The 22,389-nt window shown below is 44.2% G+C and overlaps 1 protein-coding gene across 1 annotated transcript in view; it reads right to left on the bottom strand.

Annotated features, from left to right (window-relative positions):
* The window catches only part of LOC127577696 (SH3 and multiple ankyrin repeat domains protein 2-like), a 705,938-nt gene that overhangs the window by 646,537 nt on the left and 37,012 nt on the right, over nucleotides 1–22,389 (bottom strand). Inside the window, exons 6-7 of the mRNA XM_052029143.1 lie at nucleotides 12,333–12,500; nucleotides 4,422–4,538 (exon numbers count right to left, since the gene is read on the bottom strand). Of these exons, the coding sequence (XP_051885103.1) occupies nucleotides 4,422–4,538; nucleotides 12,333–12,500 (285 nt within the window). The remainder of the gene's footprint in view (nucleotides 1–4,421; nucleotides 4,539–12,332; nucleotides 12,501–22,389) is intronic.

Here is a 22,389-nt window from a genome sequence, read left to right as displayed (position 1 = left end):
CACTTCCTTCCACTCACAGGGTTGGTGGGTTCCATTCCAAAGAGAGCATCCAGCTCCTTCCTTCAACTCCTTGGTGCTTCCACCAAAGGGTTGAATGGCAAGTATAGCAGAGAGATGGGAAGTCAGACGCCAACAGCTCACCTCAGAGGTGTGGACATCCGAGGCGAGCTGAGCCACGAGTGGCTGACAGCCAGCAGTTCCCTTGTAGAACTGCCGGACGTCCACCAGCCAGATCTGGCTTGACTCAAAAGCAAGGTGACGCCGATGCTGGAATGCAAACAACAACAGAGGATGTTGAAAATACTCAGCAGCTCAGGCAGCATCCGTGGTGACAGAAAAAGGGTCAACATTTCATCGGATGAAAAGCCATCAACCTGAAATGGTAACTCCATTTCTCTCTCTCCACAGATGCTGCCTGACCTGCTGAGCATTTCCTTTATGTGCTGCTTTTAAATCTATTTACAGCAAAACTCCAAGAATCCACTATCTGACCATTCTGAAATCCAAATGGTTCGGCATCTGGTTCACCAGGTAACGTTTGCCGTGATTTCTTTCAGGGATCCTGCTCTCCCTTTCGATTTACGAAGACCCAGTTCCCTCACTCCCTCCCCCTCACTGGGTCACAGTTCCCTCACTCCCTCCCCCTCACTGGGTCATAGTTCCCTCACTCCCTCCCCCTCACTGGGTCACAGTTCCCTCACTCCCTCCCCCTCACTGGGTCACAGTTCCCTCACTCCCTCCCCCTCACTGGGTCACAGTTCCCTCACTCCCTCCCCCTCACTGGGTCACAGTTCCCTCACTCCCTCCCCCTCACTGGGTCACAGTTCCCTCACTCCCTCCCCCTCACTGGGTCACAGTTCCCTCACTCCCTCCCCCTCACTGGGTCACAGTTCCCTCACTCCCTTCCCCTCAGTGACCACACTTCTTCTCACACATGGAATGCACTGCCTGGGGTGGTGGTGGAGGCAGATACATTGGACAGGTTCAAGAGCTTGTTGGATAGGCATATGGAGGAGTGTGAGATGGAGGGATATGCGGGAGAAAGGGGTTAGGTAGTGTGAAGGTGGTTTGATGGACGGCACAACATGGTGGGCCAAAGGGCCTGTTTTGTGCTGTATGGTTCTATGGTTCTGATGCCAGGGCACAGTTCCCACACTCCCTGCCTTTCTCCAGGGCCCGGATCTGACACTATCTTCTACTCACGAGGGCTCCTGAATCCCTTGCTCCAATTCAGCCAGCCAAGATCCCACTTCCTGTGCTCCCTTTAAACTTAACTGGAAAATATTGTGTTACATCTAAAAGAAAGTGAATTAAAAATGTGTTGAGGTATTAGAGTAACATCCGATAGTCTGGAAAATTGTTAACACGGAGTGACCGAAGTCCCGAGCATGCTGGATAATGGGAGCTTCACTGCATACATTTTATTCCTAGAGACAGCTACAATTCACATGGATGCTTTTTTTTATCTTCAGTGCCATCAGTCAGTACTTTAAATAGTCTAAACATTTTACACAAATGGGAACTGACTGAAACTGTCCTATATCTATTCATGTGTGACATAGAAATGCAACAATTTCTATTGTGGAGTAAATAAGATTGCCAGGTCTTTTTGCATCTCCCCAAAGACAGACAGAGTGAACACTGGGTGCATACAAACAGGAGTTACGATCATCCAGCAATACTGGAAAAAATATCAACACTGTCCTACAAGTTCACAATTTGAAACAGGCCCCCACTTCATTCCGTTATCTGCACTACATCAACAAAGGTAAAAACTGACCTGGTTGTTCAAGGCTTTCTTTGCTTATGTATTTCATGCTATCAGGCAACATCCTAATGAATCTGTATTGCACATTCTCTTAACCCCAAAATCATTCCCTCAGTGTGGAATCCAACACTGAACACAATGACGTAACTGAGAGTTCAGCAGGGCTAATAATCACCTTTCATATGCTGCAGCTCAAAGTTAAACCAAGAATTCCAAGAGGTTTTACGGAAACCTCTCACAAATCGTGATCCCCAAATTCCCAGTGCTTATCCACAGGGCCAGCAGTTTCCATTTAGCATACAGTTGCTCTTGTTGTTTGCCCAAGAATGCACACCTGCCGTCACCCAAAGGTAAAAGTCTGGCATTGGTCACCAGTGCTGAAAAGACACCTCAGCAGAACCAATACAACAGGTGACTTATACCCTTAGCCTCCATTAGTGCCGGTGACCAAAGATGAAATTCTGAACTCAGAGGTTCACCTGTTACTTTTTTGCAATCATACCGTAGTGTGACATAGAAATGCAACAAGTGAACACTGGGTGCATACAAACAGGAGTTATGATCATCCAGCAATACTGGAAAAAATATCAACACTATCCTACAAATCTGCCAGACCCTTGCCCACTCACTTAACCTATCTATATCTCTCTGTAGAGCATCCTCTCCTACATCCATTTCTTGGTTTATTACCTGTGCCACTGTAATGTTATTATTTGGTGGCCTATAGACAACTCCTACCAGTTATTTTTTCCCTTTACTATTCCTAAGGACAGGCACGGTAGTGTAGCAGTTAGCGTAATGCTATTACAGCGCCAGAGACCCGGGTTCAATTCCCACCGCTGTCTGTAAGGAGTTTGTACGTTCTCCCTGTGATTGCGTGGGTTTCCTCCGGGTGCTCCGGTTTCCTCCCACATTCCAAAGATGTACAAGTTAGGAAGTTGTGGGCATGCTATGTTGGCACCGGAAGCACGGTGACATTTGCGAGCTGCCCCCAGAACACTCTAAGCAAAAGATGTATTTCGCTGTGTGTTTCAATGCACATGTGACTAATAAAGATATCTTATCTTGTCTTGTCTTGTTGTCTATTCAACATTCTGGCTTCATGAGAAGGTAAATATCTGTTATTTTTCCTCTTGTACTACCTCAATATACTTATGTATGGAATGATCTGTCTGGATGGCACGCAAACAAAAGCTTTTCATTGCAGCTTGGTACACGTGACAATTATAAACCAATTACCAACTATTCAGATATCATCCTCATCACGTGAGAAATTAGTTAGAGCATAGAACAGTACAACACAGGAACAGGCCCTTCGGCCCACAATGTTGTGCCGAACTACTTAAACTATTGACACCTAATCCCTTCTGACTGCACATGGTCAATATCCTTCCATTCTCTGCATATTCTTGTGCCTAACTAAGAGTCTCTTAAATGCCTCTATCGTATCTGCTTCCATCACCACCCCTGGCAGCGCATTCCAGGCACCCACCACTCTGTGTGTAATAAAAACTTGCCCCACACATCTGCTTTGAACATTCCTCCTCTCACCTGAAATGCGTGCCCTTTAGTATTAGACATTTTGACCCTTGGAAAATGATACCAGCTGTCAGGTAGTGCAGTGGTTAGTGTAACGCTATTACAGCGCCAACAACCCGGGTTCAATTCCCACTGCTGTCTGTAAGGAGTTTGTACGTTCTCCCTGTGTCTGCGTCGGTTTCCTCTGAGTGCTCCGGTTTCCTCCCACATTCCAAAGACGTACGGGTTAGGAAGTTGTGGGCATGCTATGTTGGCACTGGAAGCGTGGCGACACTTGCAGGCTGCCCCCAAAACACTCTACGCAAAAGATGCATTTCACTGTGTTTCAATGTACATGTGACTAATAAAGATATCTTAAATTTTATCTTAACCTATCTATGCCTCCCATCATTTTACAAATTTCTATCTTCTAGTTTGTGTTCATCATTTCATAGTAGCAACCATGCACAGCACACTGCTTCTGAAATTCACTATTGACCTTCAATGATCCAATTTCAGAAGGAGTGTACAACACGGAGCTGCAATGACATGCATGTGTAGTGCTGGTGAGTGAGAATAGATATCTAACCCTCTCTGGTGTTTTACCAGTTAGATGGTACCACATGCAAAAGCAATATACTCTGATGAACCAAAAATATCTGCTGAAAAGAGAATGATAAGGGGATGGGTGACCAAAGGGAATCATCTATAAGTATCAAAGAGAGTTGGATCAAAGCATCTGTCATTATAAGAGAGAAGCCAAATCTTCAACTAACTCTGGACAATTAAAATTCTGCATTGCATGTACTCCAGTGGGATTAGACCAGAGAGCTCGTGGTTCAGGCACTGAGCTTGGAAACTCCTACTAGTTGTATCAACATGAACTTAATACTCCCCTGAGTGTTACTAATGCAGAGAATTTAACCCTTGTGAAACAAATTTGTCCGCAGGAATCCACTAATATCACCGAGTGTAATTTTGAAACTATTAGCATACATCATAGGCTATAATATACATTTGTGTTACTTTTTACAATTGTTTCTGGCATCCCTGATATGATATGTGAACTGCAATGTTCGAAAAGATCGCCAGTTCTACAGAATTTAGAACATTATCTTAAGTGCCTGATTCCCACCTGATTGTAAAGGGCGCAGACATGGAGTGCTGTATTGCCTGAGGCGTTCTGTGCTTCCATATCAGCTCCATAGAAAAGCAGGTGTTCCAGGTGTTGAACGTGACCATAACGACATGCCTAATAAAATGAAGCACCAGTATGAGATCACTATTCAATATTCAAACAACACAGTTGAGCCATCTCATCAATTTTTCCCACATTAGCAGTGAACATAATTTTTAATCCAGTGGTACAGAGAAGCAGAATAAAATTCACTATCTGCACCACATGATCTATTAAAAACAGCACTTTCAACAATCCAAGAACTAATAAAGCCGGGGGCAATTTATTGATCCTGAAAGGATGCATCCTGAAAATTGAGGACCTTTTCAGCTAAACAAATCAGAATGGATGAATACAGGAGGGTAAGTTCCTTTGTTCACTTTTCAAAGGTGCTGTCATAGCACAACATTCAAGGGATCTTCATCGTGGCATCCAACAGCAGCACAGTTTATCAAATTCAGATACGGATTAGTTTATTGTCATAAATACCAGGGCGCAATGAAATTTCCTGCTTGTATAAATCTCACAGAGTAAACAGCATACACGGTAAAAGTATATTGCTCTCTGATAACTAATTTTTAAACCACGTCAGTATATTACCCTCAATTCTATGTGGTCTAACCTTGATGACCAACTTTCTGTGCGAGACCTTTTCCAAAGCCTTTTGAAAATCCACAGCTTCCTCCTTATCTATTCAATTGTCACATTCTCAACGTACTCCAGTAAATTAGTCAAATTTAATTTTCCTTTCATAGTTCCATGCTGACTCCACTTAAAACTATTATCCTTTTCAAAGTGTTCTGTTGCTGCACTTGTCATTGTAAATTCTAACAGTTTCACTGCTACTGAAGTTTGGTTAACAGGTTTGTGGTTTCCTGTTTTCTCCCTGCTTTCTTTCTTACATAGTAGGGTCACATTTGCTACCCTCCAATATACAGGAACAATTCTGCAATCTCAAGAACTTTGGAAGATGATCACCACAGTATCTGCAGACATTCAAAAATCAAGAAGGCTTTTAAGTAAGCTTGGAGAAACTGTTTCGGAGGACACATTTATAAGATAATTGGCAAAGAAGCCATGGATAAGATAAAGGGAATGCTATTTTTTTTACATAGCAAGTTATGATCAGAAGCACACTGGATGAAAGGGTGTCAGGAGCAGATTCACTTGTAACTGTTGAATAAGAATTCAGTTGCCGCTTGAATAAGGGGAGAAAACTAGAGGGTTTTGTAAACAAGCAAAGCTGAATGGTTAATCGGATAGCCCAGTCCAGGCACAGTTGACCAAAAGACCTTTTTCTCTGCTGTCAATTTTGAAGATTCCATGATCAGATTTCCTCCAATTTGACTGATCATGCAGCAGGGGATCTAAGAAAGATGTTCCAACATTGTAGGTGAAACATTTCTCATCAGTGAATTTGCTTAGTTCTGGGGTATGGAAATCATTTATGTTGTGTCAGACTATAGCCTCTTTAAAACAAAAACTGAGACTTATTCTTCCAGGTGAACTCTTCCAATCCAGGGTACTGCATTCAGTGTTCACAATGCGATCTCCTCTACATGGAGAGACCAAGCACAGATTGGTGACCACTTAGTGGATCCCCTGCATTCAGTCCACAGGAGTGACCCTGAGCATCTGATTGCCTGTCACTTTACTTCACCATCCTACTCTGAGTCTGACCTTTCTACCTATGGCCTCGTGCCCTGTTAGAATGAGGCTCAAGCGAGGAACAACATCTCATCTTCCATCTCAGCACACTGCAGTCTTCTAGACTCGATATTGAATTCTCTAACTCTAGATAACTCACTCATCCTTTCTTTCTGTCTGTATCAGGACTGGCCATTTCCGCCCATCATGAAGTTGGCACAATATTTTTTTTATTCTATTTGTATAGTCTGGCTTGCTGGACATGTCCCACAGCCTCAGCATTTCCAACCCATTACACAGACAAAGAAGCTTCATGGAGACACAAGAGACCGCAGATGCTGGAATATGGAGCAACAAACAATCTGCTGGAGGAATTCAGTGGGTCGAGCAGCATCTGTGGGGGAAAGCAACTGTCGATGTTTCAGGTTGAGACCCTGTATCAGGACCAAAGAAGCTAAATGTGTTGATAACTACATTCATTAAGCCATTTGGTCTTATCAGAGATATTCCCTTTGTTTTACACATTCTCCTTCCCTCTCCCGTACTGAAAACTAACTTCTCTTTCCCAGTTTTGACAAAGGGTCCCAGACCCAAAATATTAACTATCGATCCACAAACGCTGCTTAATTGCTGAATGCTCCCAGCATTTTCTGCTTTTGTTTCACACTGTTCTTGTGTCCATGAATGTTTATGATGGTGAGGCTTTGGCTTGCCTGTGTACAATGATGAGATATTTCTTCCAGAGACATACCTGGCTGTACCTCTTACTCAGGAGGCTTCTAGTTGCTGGCGTGTTAGCTCTTGGCATCAACCAGCTAACATGACATTTGCTTGGAGACAGCATACTGCAACAAGCAGAGGATTGCTTTTATAGACCAACTTAAATGGAATAAGTCTCCAAAGTCAAGAGTGTTATCAAGCAGGAATTAACATTGAACATTGAGCCCTGATGCAGGGTCTCAGCCCAGAACATCGACCATCCCTTTGTCTCCACAGGTTCTGCTTGACCCACTGTATTTTTGAAGCAGTTTATTCTGTGCTCCAGATTCCAGTATCTGTTGTCTCTTGTATCTCCTTAACAATGAGCAGTAACGATGATCAAAAACTAAAAAGGTGAGATCCAGGGAATATCTTGAAAGAGGATGGAGAGGTTGGAAGTCTGTAAGAAAGCCAGGAAATGCTGGGAATACTCCGCGGGTCACTTCTCACCTTAGAGATCAACTCTATTCCTCTCTCCAATGGGTGAGAAGTGGCCCACGGAATATTCCTAGCACTTCCTGGCTTTATTACAGCCTTCCAACATCCTTAGTATCTTCTTTTATACAAGAGAGCTAAGAATGGAAAAGAGGTACAGGTTGAAACTCTCTAGTCTGGCATTCTGTGCTCTGGCAGCTGCCATTATCCAGCATGTTTTGAACCTGGTGCCATTAGCTTTCAGAGAAGCTACCAGGGCAGCTGTATTAGCATTTTGTATGAGCAAAATTGTTCTGTATTCGCAATATTTGAGAAGCAGAATAAAAAATTGCTCTCTCAGAATTTATGGGAAGAAAAATAAACACAAAACATATACAAAGAACTGAACGAGATTCCCAAGGGCAATGTTGCACAGGCTGCCAGTTCACAGCAGGGGGCCACTTAAGGGATTTGCAGGGGCGGTGGGGGGGGTTAGACATTTGCTTGTGCAGGGAGTTCTTGGGGAAAATTCTGTGTTCTGGCATTTCCTCGTGTTCCGGCCTTTTCTGTAGTCCGGCACAGGTCAGGTCCCAAGGGTGCCAGACTGAGAGTTTCAATGCGCATCAGAAGGGAGTTCCATTGCTTCAGACCTGTGGATCTGAGCACGTGGCTACCAATGATGGAATATTTAAATTAACTTGCATCCATGCATTTAGAACTGGAGCTCCACTGGTAAAATGGACGGTGCCTCTGACAGGAGGTAACAGATTCAACTAATTGAACAGATTCAGAGGGACAACTGTTCTGAAAGATCAGACAACAAGGAGACGAATGCTAAGATCAAAGTGTTACTGAATTGAAAAGCAGCATAAGCTGTGGGTGAGCGAGACATAGAATTCAGGTAAAATGATGAGTGCAAGGATCTGCCATATCAAAGTACAGTGCACTTCTCTGGAGATGACGTTGCCATGAAATCATATTGTAAAGAGAGAAAATCTGTGGTGTTAGAAATCAGGACAGCTGGAACGAGGGTGTAAGTGTAAACTGAGGACTGCTGTCTTCATTTCCGTTCTTCAGATATTTTGTTTCACCAAAATAGTGAATAACTAGCTTTTTCTCATCTGAGGAATCAAATACTCAAAGGATTAAAGTAAAATGAATCGAGTTAAATGCAGTGCCATAACCCCATGTTTTTTGCAGGGATTGCCACATCCATGCATTTGTAACAGTTGCATCTCTTAGTCAAGTCTATTATTTTAGTTACTCACTTTCCAGAATCTGGGTGTCACTGGCATTTATTGTACTGTCCCTAACTGCGCTCAAGAAGCTGGTGATGTGCTGGCTCTTGATCTTGTAAGGCGCTCCCACATTGCTGTTGAACCATAGAACCATGGAACAGTACAGTACAATATAGGCCCTTCAGCCCACCATGTTGTGCTGACCTTTAAACCACGCCTAAGACTATCTAACCCCTTCCTCCCACATATCCCCCTATTTTAAATTCCTCCATATGCTTATCTAACAATCTCTTGAATTTGTTGGGGATGGAGTTCCAGGATTTAGACCCAGTGTTGATGAAGGAGTGGTGATATAGCTCTAAACCAGGATGATGTATGACTAAAGAGAACCTGCAGGTGCTGGTGTTCCCATGTGCCTGCTGCTCTGTTCCTTCTTGGTGGCAAAGGTCACAGATCAGAGTCGAGTTTATTGTCATATGCACAAGTACATGTATGCACAGGTGCAATGAAAAACTTACTTTCAACCGCATCACAGGCACACAGCAACATATGAGCAGCATTCACAAGAAAGACGTAAACTTAAATTATGCACAATTTTTACAAGAAATAACACAAAAACGAAAACAAAGTCCATTTTCGTACAAAGTGATCAAAATGGTCATAGTGTTGCTAGACTATAGTGATGAGGGTTGTACTGGTTGGTTCAAAATCCAAATGGTTGAAGGGAAATAGCTGTTCTGGAACCAGGTGGTGTGGGACTGATTATGGAGCTGTTATCGATGTAACTTAGGCAAGTCACTGCAATGCATTTTGCAGATGGTACACAGTGTGCTCGTGATGTATGGAATGAATGAACGTTTAGGATGGTAGATGGGGTGCCCATCAAGTGAGCTGCTTTACCCTGAATAATATCGAACTTCTTAAGAGTTGCAGCTGCGCTCATCCAGGCAAGTGGGGTATTCCATTAGACTCCTGACTTGTGCCTTACACAGGGTGCAAAGACTTTGGGGTGTCAGAAGATGAGTCACGTGCCAGGTGAGTCACCGGCAGCCTTTGATCTGCTCTTTCAGTTACTGTGTTCAAAATTGGTACAACACTATTAGAGGAGGTGTGGACTTTCATTAGACCTTCTCCGTAGACATAAAAAGTTTATTATTTTGAAGAGTAGAGAAGTTCTCTCTGGTCGTCTCCCAATATTTTTCCCTGAACCTCAATCAGTAAAATGATCCTGCTCTGTCTGTTCCCCCCTCAAACTTTCCTCATTACCTTGGGCATTAATTTGTTTTGTCCATAACAAGTAGTTTCTCCACTCCCCTCTCCAAGGGAACATTGCTTCCAAATGTGAAAAAGCAGATGTCGCAAGCCAGTTGGCTATGATAAACCATGTCAGTGCAAGCTGACGATACCAGTATGCTGTCAATTATAGCCTACCTCCTGGAATGACTTTCCAGTGGCACAGAGGTGCACTATTCACAAATGGAATGAAGAAGTAGGGGTTTTCCACTTGTTTAGTTCTCGGGTTTTTGTTATTTCTGCATGTGATCAACAATGGCAGCTAATATTCAGATTATATCTGGCCAGTATTTCAATAAATATAAAACATTCTGAAGCAGTTACATCTCTTTTAAGATAGGCAACGTTACATGTAGGTATTTGAAAGCCACCCATAGTTTGTAAATAAGCTTCTATCCATCCAGAATAAAGAAAGAAGACAAGCAAACTATGAACAAAGAACATAATGTAGAGAAAGGAATTGAAGACATGGCCTTGAAATGGGCAGAAGGATATTTTGCATTTCATTACTTTCTGTAACTCCACTGAGATTTTAAACAATCATTCTCTTGTTCCTCTCTTTCATTTAATGATCAATCAATATGGAATTGCCTGAAGGAGGATTCCTTTGTTCGTTATTTACATGGAGAATACATCAACAAGTGTTGCAATGCAACTCAAAGCAGAAAGTAAACCTCGAATTTCTAGACTTTCTTTTAGGTTGTCCCAAATCACTTTACAGCCTATGATGTACTTTGTTTGAGTTTGAGACCACAAGGATGTCCGCTTCACCTGTGCCATGACAGGTACTCTCATACCGACGAGAAAAAGCCTTTATACCGGCCATCTCGCCTCTCCACTCTTAGTCCTGATGCAGGGTTTCCACCCAAAATGTTCACAATTCCTTTCCTCCCACAGATGCTGCTCAACCCACCGAGTTCCTCCAGCAGATTGTTTGTTGCTTTAATACTGACCACCACCTAATCTGCACTGTTATCTTTACCTAAAGCAATGGCAGCAACAGAAACACTACCATAATAGATGAATGATGAAGATCTAAAGATTCAGATTAGTTTATTATCATATACAACAAAGTTCAATAAAATTCCTTGCTTGCGTGGAGCTCACAGAGTAAAGAGGGTACATGGTCACAATAAATACAGCGACAAGCACAAAGCAACAGAATGGTGCAAAGTAAAGTAGTGCAAACTGAAGTAGTGCAGAAAGAAATGCTAAGGTGACAATGACAGAATAACCGAGAGAGGAAGAATTAAGAGACCGAGAACGAGGCAGCATCACCAAGAAAGAAGATGTGAAAGAGGTGATACCTCTCTTGGTTATTCTGTTAATGACAGTTTAGCATTTCTTTTTGCACTACTTCAGTCTGCACTACAATCTTTGCACCTTTCTGTTGTTTTGCACTCATCACTGTATTTATTGTTGTATTTATTAAGACAATGTGTACCGTTTACTCTGTGAGCTTCATGCAAGCAAGGAATTCTATTGCAACCTGGTATATATGACAATAAACTGATCTGAAACTAATCTGAATCTGATTCACAAATCTCCAAAGATTCTTTATTTCCATCTTAAATGGACAAACCATTATTTTGAAACCATGTCTCCAGTTCTGAATTCCTCCACAAGATTAAAAAAAAGCGCCCTCTCGGAATCTATCCTGCCTCTGCCAAGCCCCTTCAGAATTTTATGTGTGACAAGAAGATTACCTCTCATTCTTCTAAGTCCAGATGAGTATAGGCCCAATTCTCCCAAAAAGAACTGGTGAACCAGTTGAGTTTTTCACAACATTTTCACCGCAAACAGCTTCTCGTTTTCTAAATCAAATTCAAATTCCCCAATTGCCCTGTGGGGATTTGAGCTAACATTTTCTGGATTATTAGTTCATGTCTCTGCATCACTCATTCAATAGTATAACCTCTTCACCATCCTATTAAATTATATCTGTTCAGAGCAAAAAGAATAAGTCACACAAGGTCCCTTGAAATTATACTGAGATTCTAGTGTGATAATGTTATAATTGCAATTGAAGTGCCTCTCTGCCCTACCTCAGTAGACTCTTAAGATAAGAATTTCATGCATTAATGATCCGAGCAGGAATTTTACTCTTTAGAACTCAAATCAGAAACGGAAGTACAGGTTGAAACTCTCTGGTCTGGCATTCTGTAGTCCAGCGACTCCCATGGTCCAACGTGTTTTGAATCTGTAGTACAGATCTGTACTAATTAACCAATTCTAACTATGATCTAAAATTGACTTAGATCTGTAGCTAATTAACCTAACAGTGCAACTTTTGCAATCTCGGCCAACAACAATTTCTGACTTATGAAAACTTTGAGTCACGGACAGTTCTCGGGAACTTCCAGTTTCCGTTTCCCACAACTGTCCCACCATACGTAAAGAGAACAGTTCTCCTGCTCAAAGGAAGAAGATCACGGGGTAATTTCAGTGGTCCAGATTTTCTATGGACCCAAGGGTGCTGGACTCGAGAGTTTAACCCCGTAGAGTTACCTGAACCTACCTGATGGATTTCCTGCCACCCGTTTTCATCTTTACAACTGATGAAAGCGTGCTCATAAAGCAGAAGTTCGCAGCAGTAAGGGTCTCCTCCAACCATCGCAGTGTGATACAGTGGAGTCAGGCCACGGCTGTCCTTATAGTCTGTGGAGGCCCCGAGCTCCAGCAGTGTCTGCAAAGAACAATAAGGGGTGACTGAGAAAGTTTGTTTTCAGAATACAAAATGGCTAACTCTCACATTTTTGCAGCTACTGTTTCGCAAACTTCGAGTTGCCAGAGTGTGCTGGATGTAAACAGAGAGGGGCAGAGGGCAAGAAATTGGATTGTTCCCTGTCAGCTTTAGAAGCCCAATACAGGCAGCAGGTAGTCCATCATAGTAATCAAAGAGGCTATCCAAATGCCGTTGCCCTTGCCATATTGCTTGGGTTTCCTTCGGAGGTGTCTGTGTTCAACCACATGCAAAACAATTGAAGGAGGTACAGAAGCCTGAAGTCCCACACCACCAGGTTCAAGAATAGCTACTTTCCTACAACCATCCTTTTTTTAATTCCAAAATAAACTTTATTCATCATAAAAAACAAACTATATACAACAATAAAACAGTGCAAACCTCTACATTTGTGTACGGATCCATCTTTTTATATAAAAAACACAGCACCGATGCCACGTGTGGCTCCCTGGGGGCTACCCAGTCCCGTATTTACAATATTTAGGGGCTTTCTCTCCTGACCCCGCTCCTCCCTCTCCAGTGGCAGAAGAACCTGAAACTGTCGTCCTTCCCCACCGAGCCCTTGCGTTGGCTGCACCCAGCTTCAGTGCGTCCCTCAGCACGTATTCCTGCAGCCCGGAATGTGCCAGTCGGCAGCTTTCCCCTACGGACATCTCACTGTGCTGGGAGACCAACAACTTTCGGGCAGACCAAAGGGCGTCTTTCACCGAGTTGATGACCCTCCAGCAGCAGTTGATGTCCATCTCTGTGTGTGTCCCCGGGAACAGCCCGTAGATCAGAGAATCCTCTGTTATGCAACTGATGGGGATGAACCGTAACAAGGACCCTTGCATCTTTCGCCACACCCTCCTCACAAACCCACAGCCCACAAAGAGGTGGACAACACTTTTGTCCCCAGCACAGTCCTCCCAGGGTCCTACAACCATCCTGTTCTTGAAACGACCTGCACAACCCTAATCCTATCTCAGCAACAGAACGGCGGGCACAGTAGTGTAGCGGTTAGCATAATGCTTTACAGCGTCAGCGACCTGGGTTCAATTCCAGACACTGTCTGTAAGGAGTTTGTATGTTCTCTCTGTGCCTGCGTGGGTTTCCTCCAGGTGCTCCAGTTTCCTCCCACATTCAAAAGACGTACGGGTTAGGAAGTTGTGGGCATGCTACGTTGGCGTCGGAAGCGTGGCGACACTTGCCGGCTGCCCCCAGAACACTCTACACCGGTGAGTGGAAGCTAGATAAATGCCCCAGAGTGAAAGGAATGAAAGGTTATATGGAAGGGTTGAGAAGATGGAACGACAGGACAGATGACCTGTTTCTGAGCAGTTGATTCTGTACAGTCCTTCTCCATGGATTGTCACCTGATCATGGTGGAGAAGCTTGTGTGGTCCTGAGATCCCGAGAGCGATGCCGTCTGGACCTATGCTCCTGGTAGGGTCACCCAGGGTGGTAAGGTGGCTGGTGAGGTCCCTGACAAAGAACAATCCAACCAAGACCTCAATGGTGGAACAGGAGGACGAAGTTACTGCAAACTCAATGGTTGTGAAGGCAGATGAAGGCTGCAACAAATCCACCAGCTCCAATCGTCGTGGTTTCCATGCCATTGGAACCAGTTGGTTGATTTGTGAAGTATCATGTGCTTTTTGTAGTGCGACATCAAGTACACATTAAACAAATACACCCACAGGTGTCTTCGCCCTGTGGGCTAATAATAGATCAATGGAATGAAGACCATCATCTTCGACCTTGAGGGATAGCCACGACAATAGTAGTTTGTTAGTCAAAGACCCTGAATTAGTCTAATATGAACAGGGATCTCCACTTGATATTTGCTCAGTGTGCTCCTTCCAGTGGACGATCTGCCATGTTATAAGAACTTAGCTTGAATTTCACAGACTCAGATTTTTAACCTGGGTATCAATAGTTTAACAAACAATCTGCTGGAGGACCTCCACGGGTCGAGCACCATCTGTGGGGGAAAAGAAAGTGTTGATGTTTTGAGTCGAAATCCTGCACCAGGACCCGAATCATCGACACTTCCTTTCCCTCCACAAATGCTGCCCGACCCGCTGAGTTCTACCAGCATTTTATTTGTTGCTCCGGATTTCAGCACCTGCAGTCTCTTGTGTCTCTGTATCAATAGTTTAATTTTGGCCAGTAACTATGTACTGTCACTAGTCAATGCTGATTTTTTTTTCCCACATAGACAACTACAGATGTCAGCATAATTGTAATTTGCCATAAGGCAAGTTTAGCATGGAAAAGTAGACCAGCTTTACACTTCCTCTTACTTAATGCAATTATTTGTGGAGAACCCAATGAATCCAGAACAAGGGGTGAGAGATCATCTCTAACTTGGAGCCAGGGGTGCAAGCAAGTAGCATCTTTTGACAGAGGTGGTAGCAGAAATCAAGAGTTGCAGATCACTGTGGACACTGGGTGAATTGAATGAAAGTTTTGAGGATGTTCAATTGACTGATGAAAGGTATCAATCTATGTAGATTAAAGGCAGCTGTAGTACAAATCAAGTACAATCTAACTGACTGCAGCACAGGCCAAATGGGCTGAAAAGCCTCTTTTCCCTGTAATCCTAATGCCTGTGATGCTTGTCAATTCAGATTCATCTCCATGACCCCAGCTGACAGCAGCATTTGTCTTGAATGGATGCAGAAGCTGCCTCTGTGGTTTACCATAAATGACAGAAGAAGCCAACCTCTCAAGCATACCTATAACTCATTGGGAGGTCTTGAAATGTGAAGGATTCCCGCTGTAATGGACATCCAGAGACATGCGTCTATTATTACTGCCTTCAATAATACGGAGCACTTTGACAGTTCCTTGGCAAATCTATTATTAATAACGTGCAGTTAAAACGCAAGGCTAAAGGCATCCGCATACAGTGTTGATAGCACTTTAACATCTAATTCAATAGATTGTCATTATTTTATGATCCTTGCCAATCAAAATGTTAAAATGATTGGCTTAAGTGCTGCTATGGAAGGTATTTTTGCTGTAACCAACAAAATAAAGTTGGTAGGTAATAATAGCAGTCTAGTGCTCACTGACATCTCACTGTCAAATATCCTTCAGCCGTTAACAACACAAGTAAAAAATACTTCTTCCTATTTAAATTTAACTTATTGCAATATCTGTGGCCTACTTTCTCACTGCCAGACTCAGGTACAAAAAGGACAGAAGGACAGCATACTCATGGTGAAGTACAAGTGTCACATCACAAGGCTGGCATTCTTTCTTCAGTTATAGGATGGGGTCCTTCACTCACAACCAAGAAGAAAAGCTGGCCCACATTGGCTGGAACCCAGGCAAGGCCCAGGGAGGCTCTAAGCTGGAATCGATGCCACGGCTAACCAATTCCTACAGCAACAAACAATCTGCTGGAGAAACTCAGTGGGTTGAGCAGCTTCTGTGAGAGGAAAGGAATTGTCAGCATTTCAGGTTGAAACCCTGGATCAGGACTGAGAGTGGAGAGGGGAGATGTCCGGTATGAAGAGGAGAAGGGGAGTGACGAGAAAGAAGTCCGAGGTGGACTAAGGAAGGGTGTAAGGTGACAGGCAGGTTGCGCCAGATAGGGGAGGGGAGCAGGGGTGTTGGGAGACAGTGGCAGGTGAATGAGAGATGGAGGCAGACAGAGAGAGAGCAAGAAGTATATATTGAGAGGCAGATGGAGCAAGGTCTGTGATAGGATAAGAGGGCAGGAGAGATTATAACAAAATGCAGGTGATAGTGGATTGTGAGGGGACAAGTAAAGAAACAAAAGATGGATCTAGAGATGGTGGCAATGGGAGCAGCAAGCAAGCTTCTGAACTCAGTGCCATGTCTTCAAAGCTGTAATGTGTGCAGTCAGAAGAGAAGGGGTCAGATACTCCCTGGCTCTAAAAAATGTGCATTAAAACCATCCTGTCCGGGGGCCTGTGCCTTCATTCTCCACACCAACATACTGTCAGTCCAAGGCACTGTGTGATTTAGACAGACCTTGCATGCACAAGATCCCACAAAGCCTTTCCTCCACTGTATTTGCCATTGCAGAAACAGCAGGGGAAACCAGCAGACCAACAATTTCAAGCGTGAGAGATGTGAGAACAGCATAGAAAGGGCAGAGGTAGTCTGACCTGGAGTACAGAAGGCAAAGTGGGGTTGGCAGTTTGGAACATTGAATGTCAGGGCAAGATGGAGGTGTGGTTAGGCACTCGGGAGAGAGGCAGAAACAAGACTGGGCTATGGTTCAATATGATGTTTGTATGCTCCGAGGATACTGGACAAGTTTTGTAATCGATGCAATTCATTAACAAAGGACTCGGTCATTCTTAGCAAAAAGTTTTTAGTCAAAGTTCTTCGCATGGCACGTAAAAACATTTTGTGATGCTGAAGAAGTTCAGGCCCAAGCTGCTGCTTGTAAAGCATCATTGGGAAATTGAGGTGGCCAAGGATGGAGGGGGCCTAATGTATATATTGATTCACAAACTGTCGATCCTTTCTCCTGAGTGTCTACACATCATCCTGCTCCTCAGCAGTGAGGTCCTTGATCCGAGTGAACTGGCGAGTTCTAGACAGTAACATGCAGTGAGGTGATGGACAAGGAGGGCTTATTCAGAAAGATAAGATGGAGTTCAGAGAGGAACAGGAAAAAAGATGGTCAATCCTGACCTACTCCAGCTTCACAATTAGGGAAGTCATGTTTCAGTTCCTTGCATTCAGGAGCTTGGCTTGGTCCTCTTGTCGACAAAGATTTCATGACTGCAATCGCAGGTTCTGGTGAGGGGCCTGAAACCTGTGTCTATACCATTATCTAAGATCCATAAACAGAACTGCCTCAGTAGACCCAGTGTTTCTGCCCGTCCTGCACCACCAAAATTATCTCTTCCTACCTTGACTCTATCCTGTCTCCCCTTATCCAGTCCCTTCCCACATACGTCTGGGACACCTCTCATACTCCCCACCATTTTGATAACTTCCAATTCCCTGGATCCAACTGCTTCATTTTTTTTACCACTGATGCCCAGCCTCTACACACCTCCATCCCCCATCAGGAAGGTCTTAGGGCTCTCCACTTCTTTCTGGAACAAAGACCCAACCAGTTCACCTCCACTAATACTCTAATTAACCAAGCAGAACTTGTTCTTACCCTCAAAATCTTTCCTTTTGATTCTTCCCACTTTCTACAGATCAGAGGTGTTGCCACGGCGCTTGCATGGGCCCTAGCTATGCCTGTATATTTGCTGGCTACATGGAACAGTCTTTGTTCCAAACCTGCTCTAGCATCTCTCCCCAACTCTTTCTCTGCTATGTTGACGACTGTGTTGATGCTGCTTCCTGCACTTGTGCAGAACTTGTCACCTTTGCCACCAACTTCCACCCTGCCATCAAATTCACCTGGACACTTCTCTTCCTTTTCTGCATCTCTCTGTCTCCATCACAGGAGACAAACTAGCTACCGATATCTATTATAAACATCAACTTCCACAACTACTTTGACTACACCTCCTCCCATCCTGCCTCCTGTAAGGATGTGATCCCTTTCTCTCAGTTTCTCCATCTCCACTGCGTCTGTTGTCAAGATTCTAAGACTTCTGAGATGACCTCCTTCCTCCGGTAAATGTGGCTTCACCTCTGCCATAATTGACGGAACCCACATGCAGTTCCTCCATTTCCAATATGTTTGCCCTCCTCACCACCCCCCACCCCAGAGAGAACAAAGATAGAGTTCACTTATTATTTATTGACTACAGCTTTGCCTTCAATACCATAATCCCAAGCAAACTTGTCACCAAACTCTGAGACCTAGGACTCAACACCTCCCACTATAACTGGATCCTTGACTTTCTAACCAACAGACCACAATCAATGAGGATAGGCAGCAATACCCCCGGCACGATTATTCTCAACACTGGTGCCCCACAAGGCTGTGTCCTCAGCCCTCTACTCTACTCCCTATATACTCATGACTGTGTGGCCAGATTCTGTTCTAACTCCATCTACAAGTTTGCGGATGATACCACCGTAGTAGGCCGTATCTCAAACAGCAATGAGTTAGAGTACAGGAAGGAGATAGAGAGCTTAGTGGAATGGTGTCATGACAACAACCTTTCCCTCAATGTCAACAAGACAGAAGAGTTGGTCATTGACTTCAAGAAAGAGGGCGGTGTATATGCACCTGCCTACACCAACGGCGCTGAGGTCAAGAGGGTTGAGAGCTTCAAGTTCCTGGGAGTGAACATCACCAACAGCCTGTCTTGGTCAAATCACATCGATGCCACGGCCAAGAAAGCTCACCAGTGCCTCTATTTCCTCAGGAGGCTAAAGAAATTCAGTTTGTCCCCTTTGACATTCACCAACTTTTATCGACGCACCATAGAAAGCATCCTACCTGGATGCATCAGGGCTTGGCATAGCAACTGCTCTGTTCAGGACAGCAAGAAACTGCAGAGAGTTGTGGACACAGCCCAGCATGTCACAGAAACCAGCCTCCCCTCCTTGGACTCTGTCTTTACCTCTCGCTGCCTTGGAGAAGCAGCCACCATAATCAAAGACCTCACCGACCTGGGTCATTCTCTCTTCTCTCCTCTTCCATCAGGTAGAAGATACAGGAACCTGAGGGCACGTACCAGGACAGCTTCTATCTCACTGTGATAAGACTACTGAATGGTTCCCTTATACGATGAGATGGACTCTGACCTCACAATCTACCTTGTTGTGACCTCGCACCTTATTGCACTGCACTTTTTCTGTAGCTGTGACACTTTACTCTGTACTGTTATTGTTTTTACCTGTACTACATCAATGCACTGTACTAACCCAATGTAACTGCACTGTGTAATGAATTAACCTGTATGATCAGTATGCAAGACAAGTTTTTCATTGTACCTCGGTACAAGTGACAATAATAAACCAATACCAATACCTTTCACCCCTTTAGACTCAGCATCCAGCGCATCATCCTTCACCATTTCTGCAGGCTTCAACAGGATCCTACCACAAGCCACATCTTCCCCTCCCCACTCCCCCATTCTGCTTTCCGCAGGGACCATCCTCTCCGTGATTCCCTGGTCTGCGCATCCCTTCCCACCCACCCCTGCCTGTCCCTGCTGCTTTCCCCTGCAACCATAGGAGGTGAAACACTTGTCCCTCCACCTCCTTTGACACCACCATCCAGCGACCTACACAGCCCTTCCAGGTGAAGCAGAGATTCAAGTGCACCTCCTCCAACCTGGTCTATTGCACTCAGTGCCCATGACGTAGCGTCCTCTACATTGGCGAGACCAAGTGTAGCTTGGGCAACCTTCTTACATAAAATCTGGGCTCTGTCCATAATGGCCATCTTGTTTCACCAGTTTCATGTAATTTCAACTCCCTATCCCATTTCCACACCGAGCTATCTGTCCTTGGACTTCTCCACAGCCACGCTGAGGCCAAATGCAAACTAGAAGAACAACACCTCATACTCTGCTTGCATAGCCTACAACCCAATTTTCCAAGCTCAGGTAACACACCCCATCTCTGTTTCTCTCTCACTCCCACCAGTCCACCCAGGTTCTCTATCCCCTTGTTCATCTTTTCCATCCCTGCCCCCTTCCCCCATTCTGCCCATCATTCCCCTGCTCATCAGGTTCCACCTACCATCTCCTGTCCCACCTTCCCCCTGCATGTCCATATAAAGAACGTCGTTCTTCTTCCCACCAGTTCCAATGCAGGGTCTCGACCCGAAACATTGACACATCTCTTTTGCCTCTGCAGATGCTGCCTAACCTGCTGAGTTCTTCCAGCTATTTTGCTTTTTGCTCCAGATTCCAGCATCTGCAGTCTCTTGTGCAAGCAGTACTGGAGCATTCGGGCCAGAACTACTAGATTGTACAACAGATTTCTCCCCCAGGCTGTCAGACTCCGGAGTACCCTGGAGACAGTTTCAGACAAATGCCGCGTCAAAAGCCCTGGTTTGCACAACGGCGTATAAGAATTTTGGCTGCTGCTGAACATGTTTATACAATTAGTACAACACATTGAGTTTTGTATTTTCTTCATCCAACTCGGTTTTGCACTAACTCTGCACTAAATTTGTATTTTGCATATACCGTTTTTTGCACTATTTGTATGCACTATTTCTTTTGTCTGTGTTTATTGTATGCCTTCTGTTTTACATATGTCCTCTGTTGCATGAGTCTGGGGGAACAACATTTCGTTCTGCCCTGTGTTTTTATAGCAAGGATGAATGACAATAAAGTAACTTGAACTTGAACTTGTGTCTCTGTCCCATTATCGTCCGTGCCAATAATCAAATGCCCATTTCAAACAAGGGCACCGTGCACTGATATCTTAGCTGTTACAAAGGTAGGAGGCACTGTGCATTTGGTTGACAATGAGCCTGCATTTCTCCTTCTCATCATATAGTGTACAGCGATGCAGCAGGTAATGCTGATGTCACACAGTTCCAGTGACCCGGGTTCAGTCCTGACTGGTGCTGTCTGTGTAGAATTTGCATGATTTCCCTGCAACCACATGCGCTTCCCCTGGCTGATCCTGTTTTCCTGCACATCCCAAATGTGGGCTAGTCGGTAGGTGAAGTGGCTACTGTTAATTAACCCTTGTGTAGATGGGTGACAGGAGAATCAGGGGTAGTTGATAGGCACATGAGAGAGTATAGCTCACAGCAAAATAAATGGGAGAATGGGACCAATGAAATCAGTCTAAGAACTGGTATAGACTTGATGAACTTCTCGCTGCTTTTTTGGTAAAGCAGCCAACATAATCAAAGACCCTCCCCACCCTGGACATTCTCTCTTCTCCCCACTCCCATCGGGCAGAAGATACAAGAGCCTGAAAGCACCTAACATCAGGCTCAAGGATAGCTTCTATCCCACTACTATAAGACTTTTGAACGGTTTCCTAGCACGATAAGATGAACTCTTAACTTCGCAATCTGCATCATTATGGTTTGCACCTTACTGTCTGCCTGCACTTTCTCTGTAACTGTAACATTTCATTCTGCATTCTGTTATTGTTTTCCCTTGTACTACCTCTATGCACTGTTGTAATGAATTGATCTGTATGGATGGCAATGCAAAACAAAGTTTTTCACTACGCCTTGGTACATGTGACAATAATAAACCAATTTACATTGTTCCTTGAAAGTGGTCACACAGATAGGGTGGTGAAGAAGGCGTCTGGCTCAGTTGCTTTCATTGGTCAGAATATTGAATACAGGAGTTGGGATGTCATGTTACAGTTGTACAAGACGCTGGTAAGGCCACCTTTGGAATACTGCATACAGTTCTGGTCACCCCACGATAGGAAGACTTGAACTGGAGAAGGTGCAGAAGAGATATACAAGAATGTTACTAGGACTGGTAGGGGCTTGGGTTATAAGGAGAGACTGGATAGGCAAGGACTTTGTTCCCTGGAGCATAGGAGGCTGAGAGGTGAGCTTATCGAGATCTATAAAATCATGAAGCTGAATAGCCAAAGTCATTTCCCCAGGGTAGGGGAATCCAAAACTAGAGGCCATAGGTTGAAAGTGAGAGAGGAATGATTTGTCACACAGAGGGTGGAGGGTATATGGTACCAGCTGCCAGAGACATTTGGACAGTTACGTGGATAGAAAAGGTTTACAGAAATATTGGCCAAATGGGACTAGCTCCGTTTGGCAACTTGGTCAGCACAGCCAACTTGGGCCGAAGGGCCTGTTTCCATGCTGTATAGCTCTATGACTCTATGAGAAAACGTTGGCAGATTAAATGGCAGGTTAGACCCTTTAAGCAGGCATTACACAACTGAAGAAGTAAACTCTTATTGACAGTTCACACCAGAACAATAACATCTCACCGTT

The sequence above is a fragment of the Pristis pectinata genome, chromosome 14, assembly GCF_009764475.1.
Source record: "Pristis pectinata isolate sPriPec2 chromosome 14, sPriPec2.1.pri, whole genome shotgun sequence".
Classification (NCBI taxonomy): Eukaryota; Metazoa; Chordata; class Chondrichthyes; order Rhinopristiformes; family Pristidae; genus Pristis; species Pristis pectinata.
Note: the sequence above shows the minus strand (reverse complement) of the source record. Positions and strands in the feature narration are given on the sequence as shown.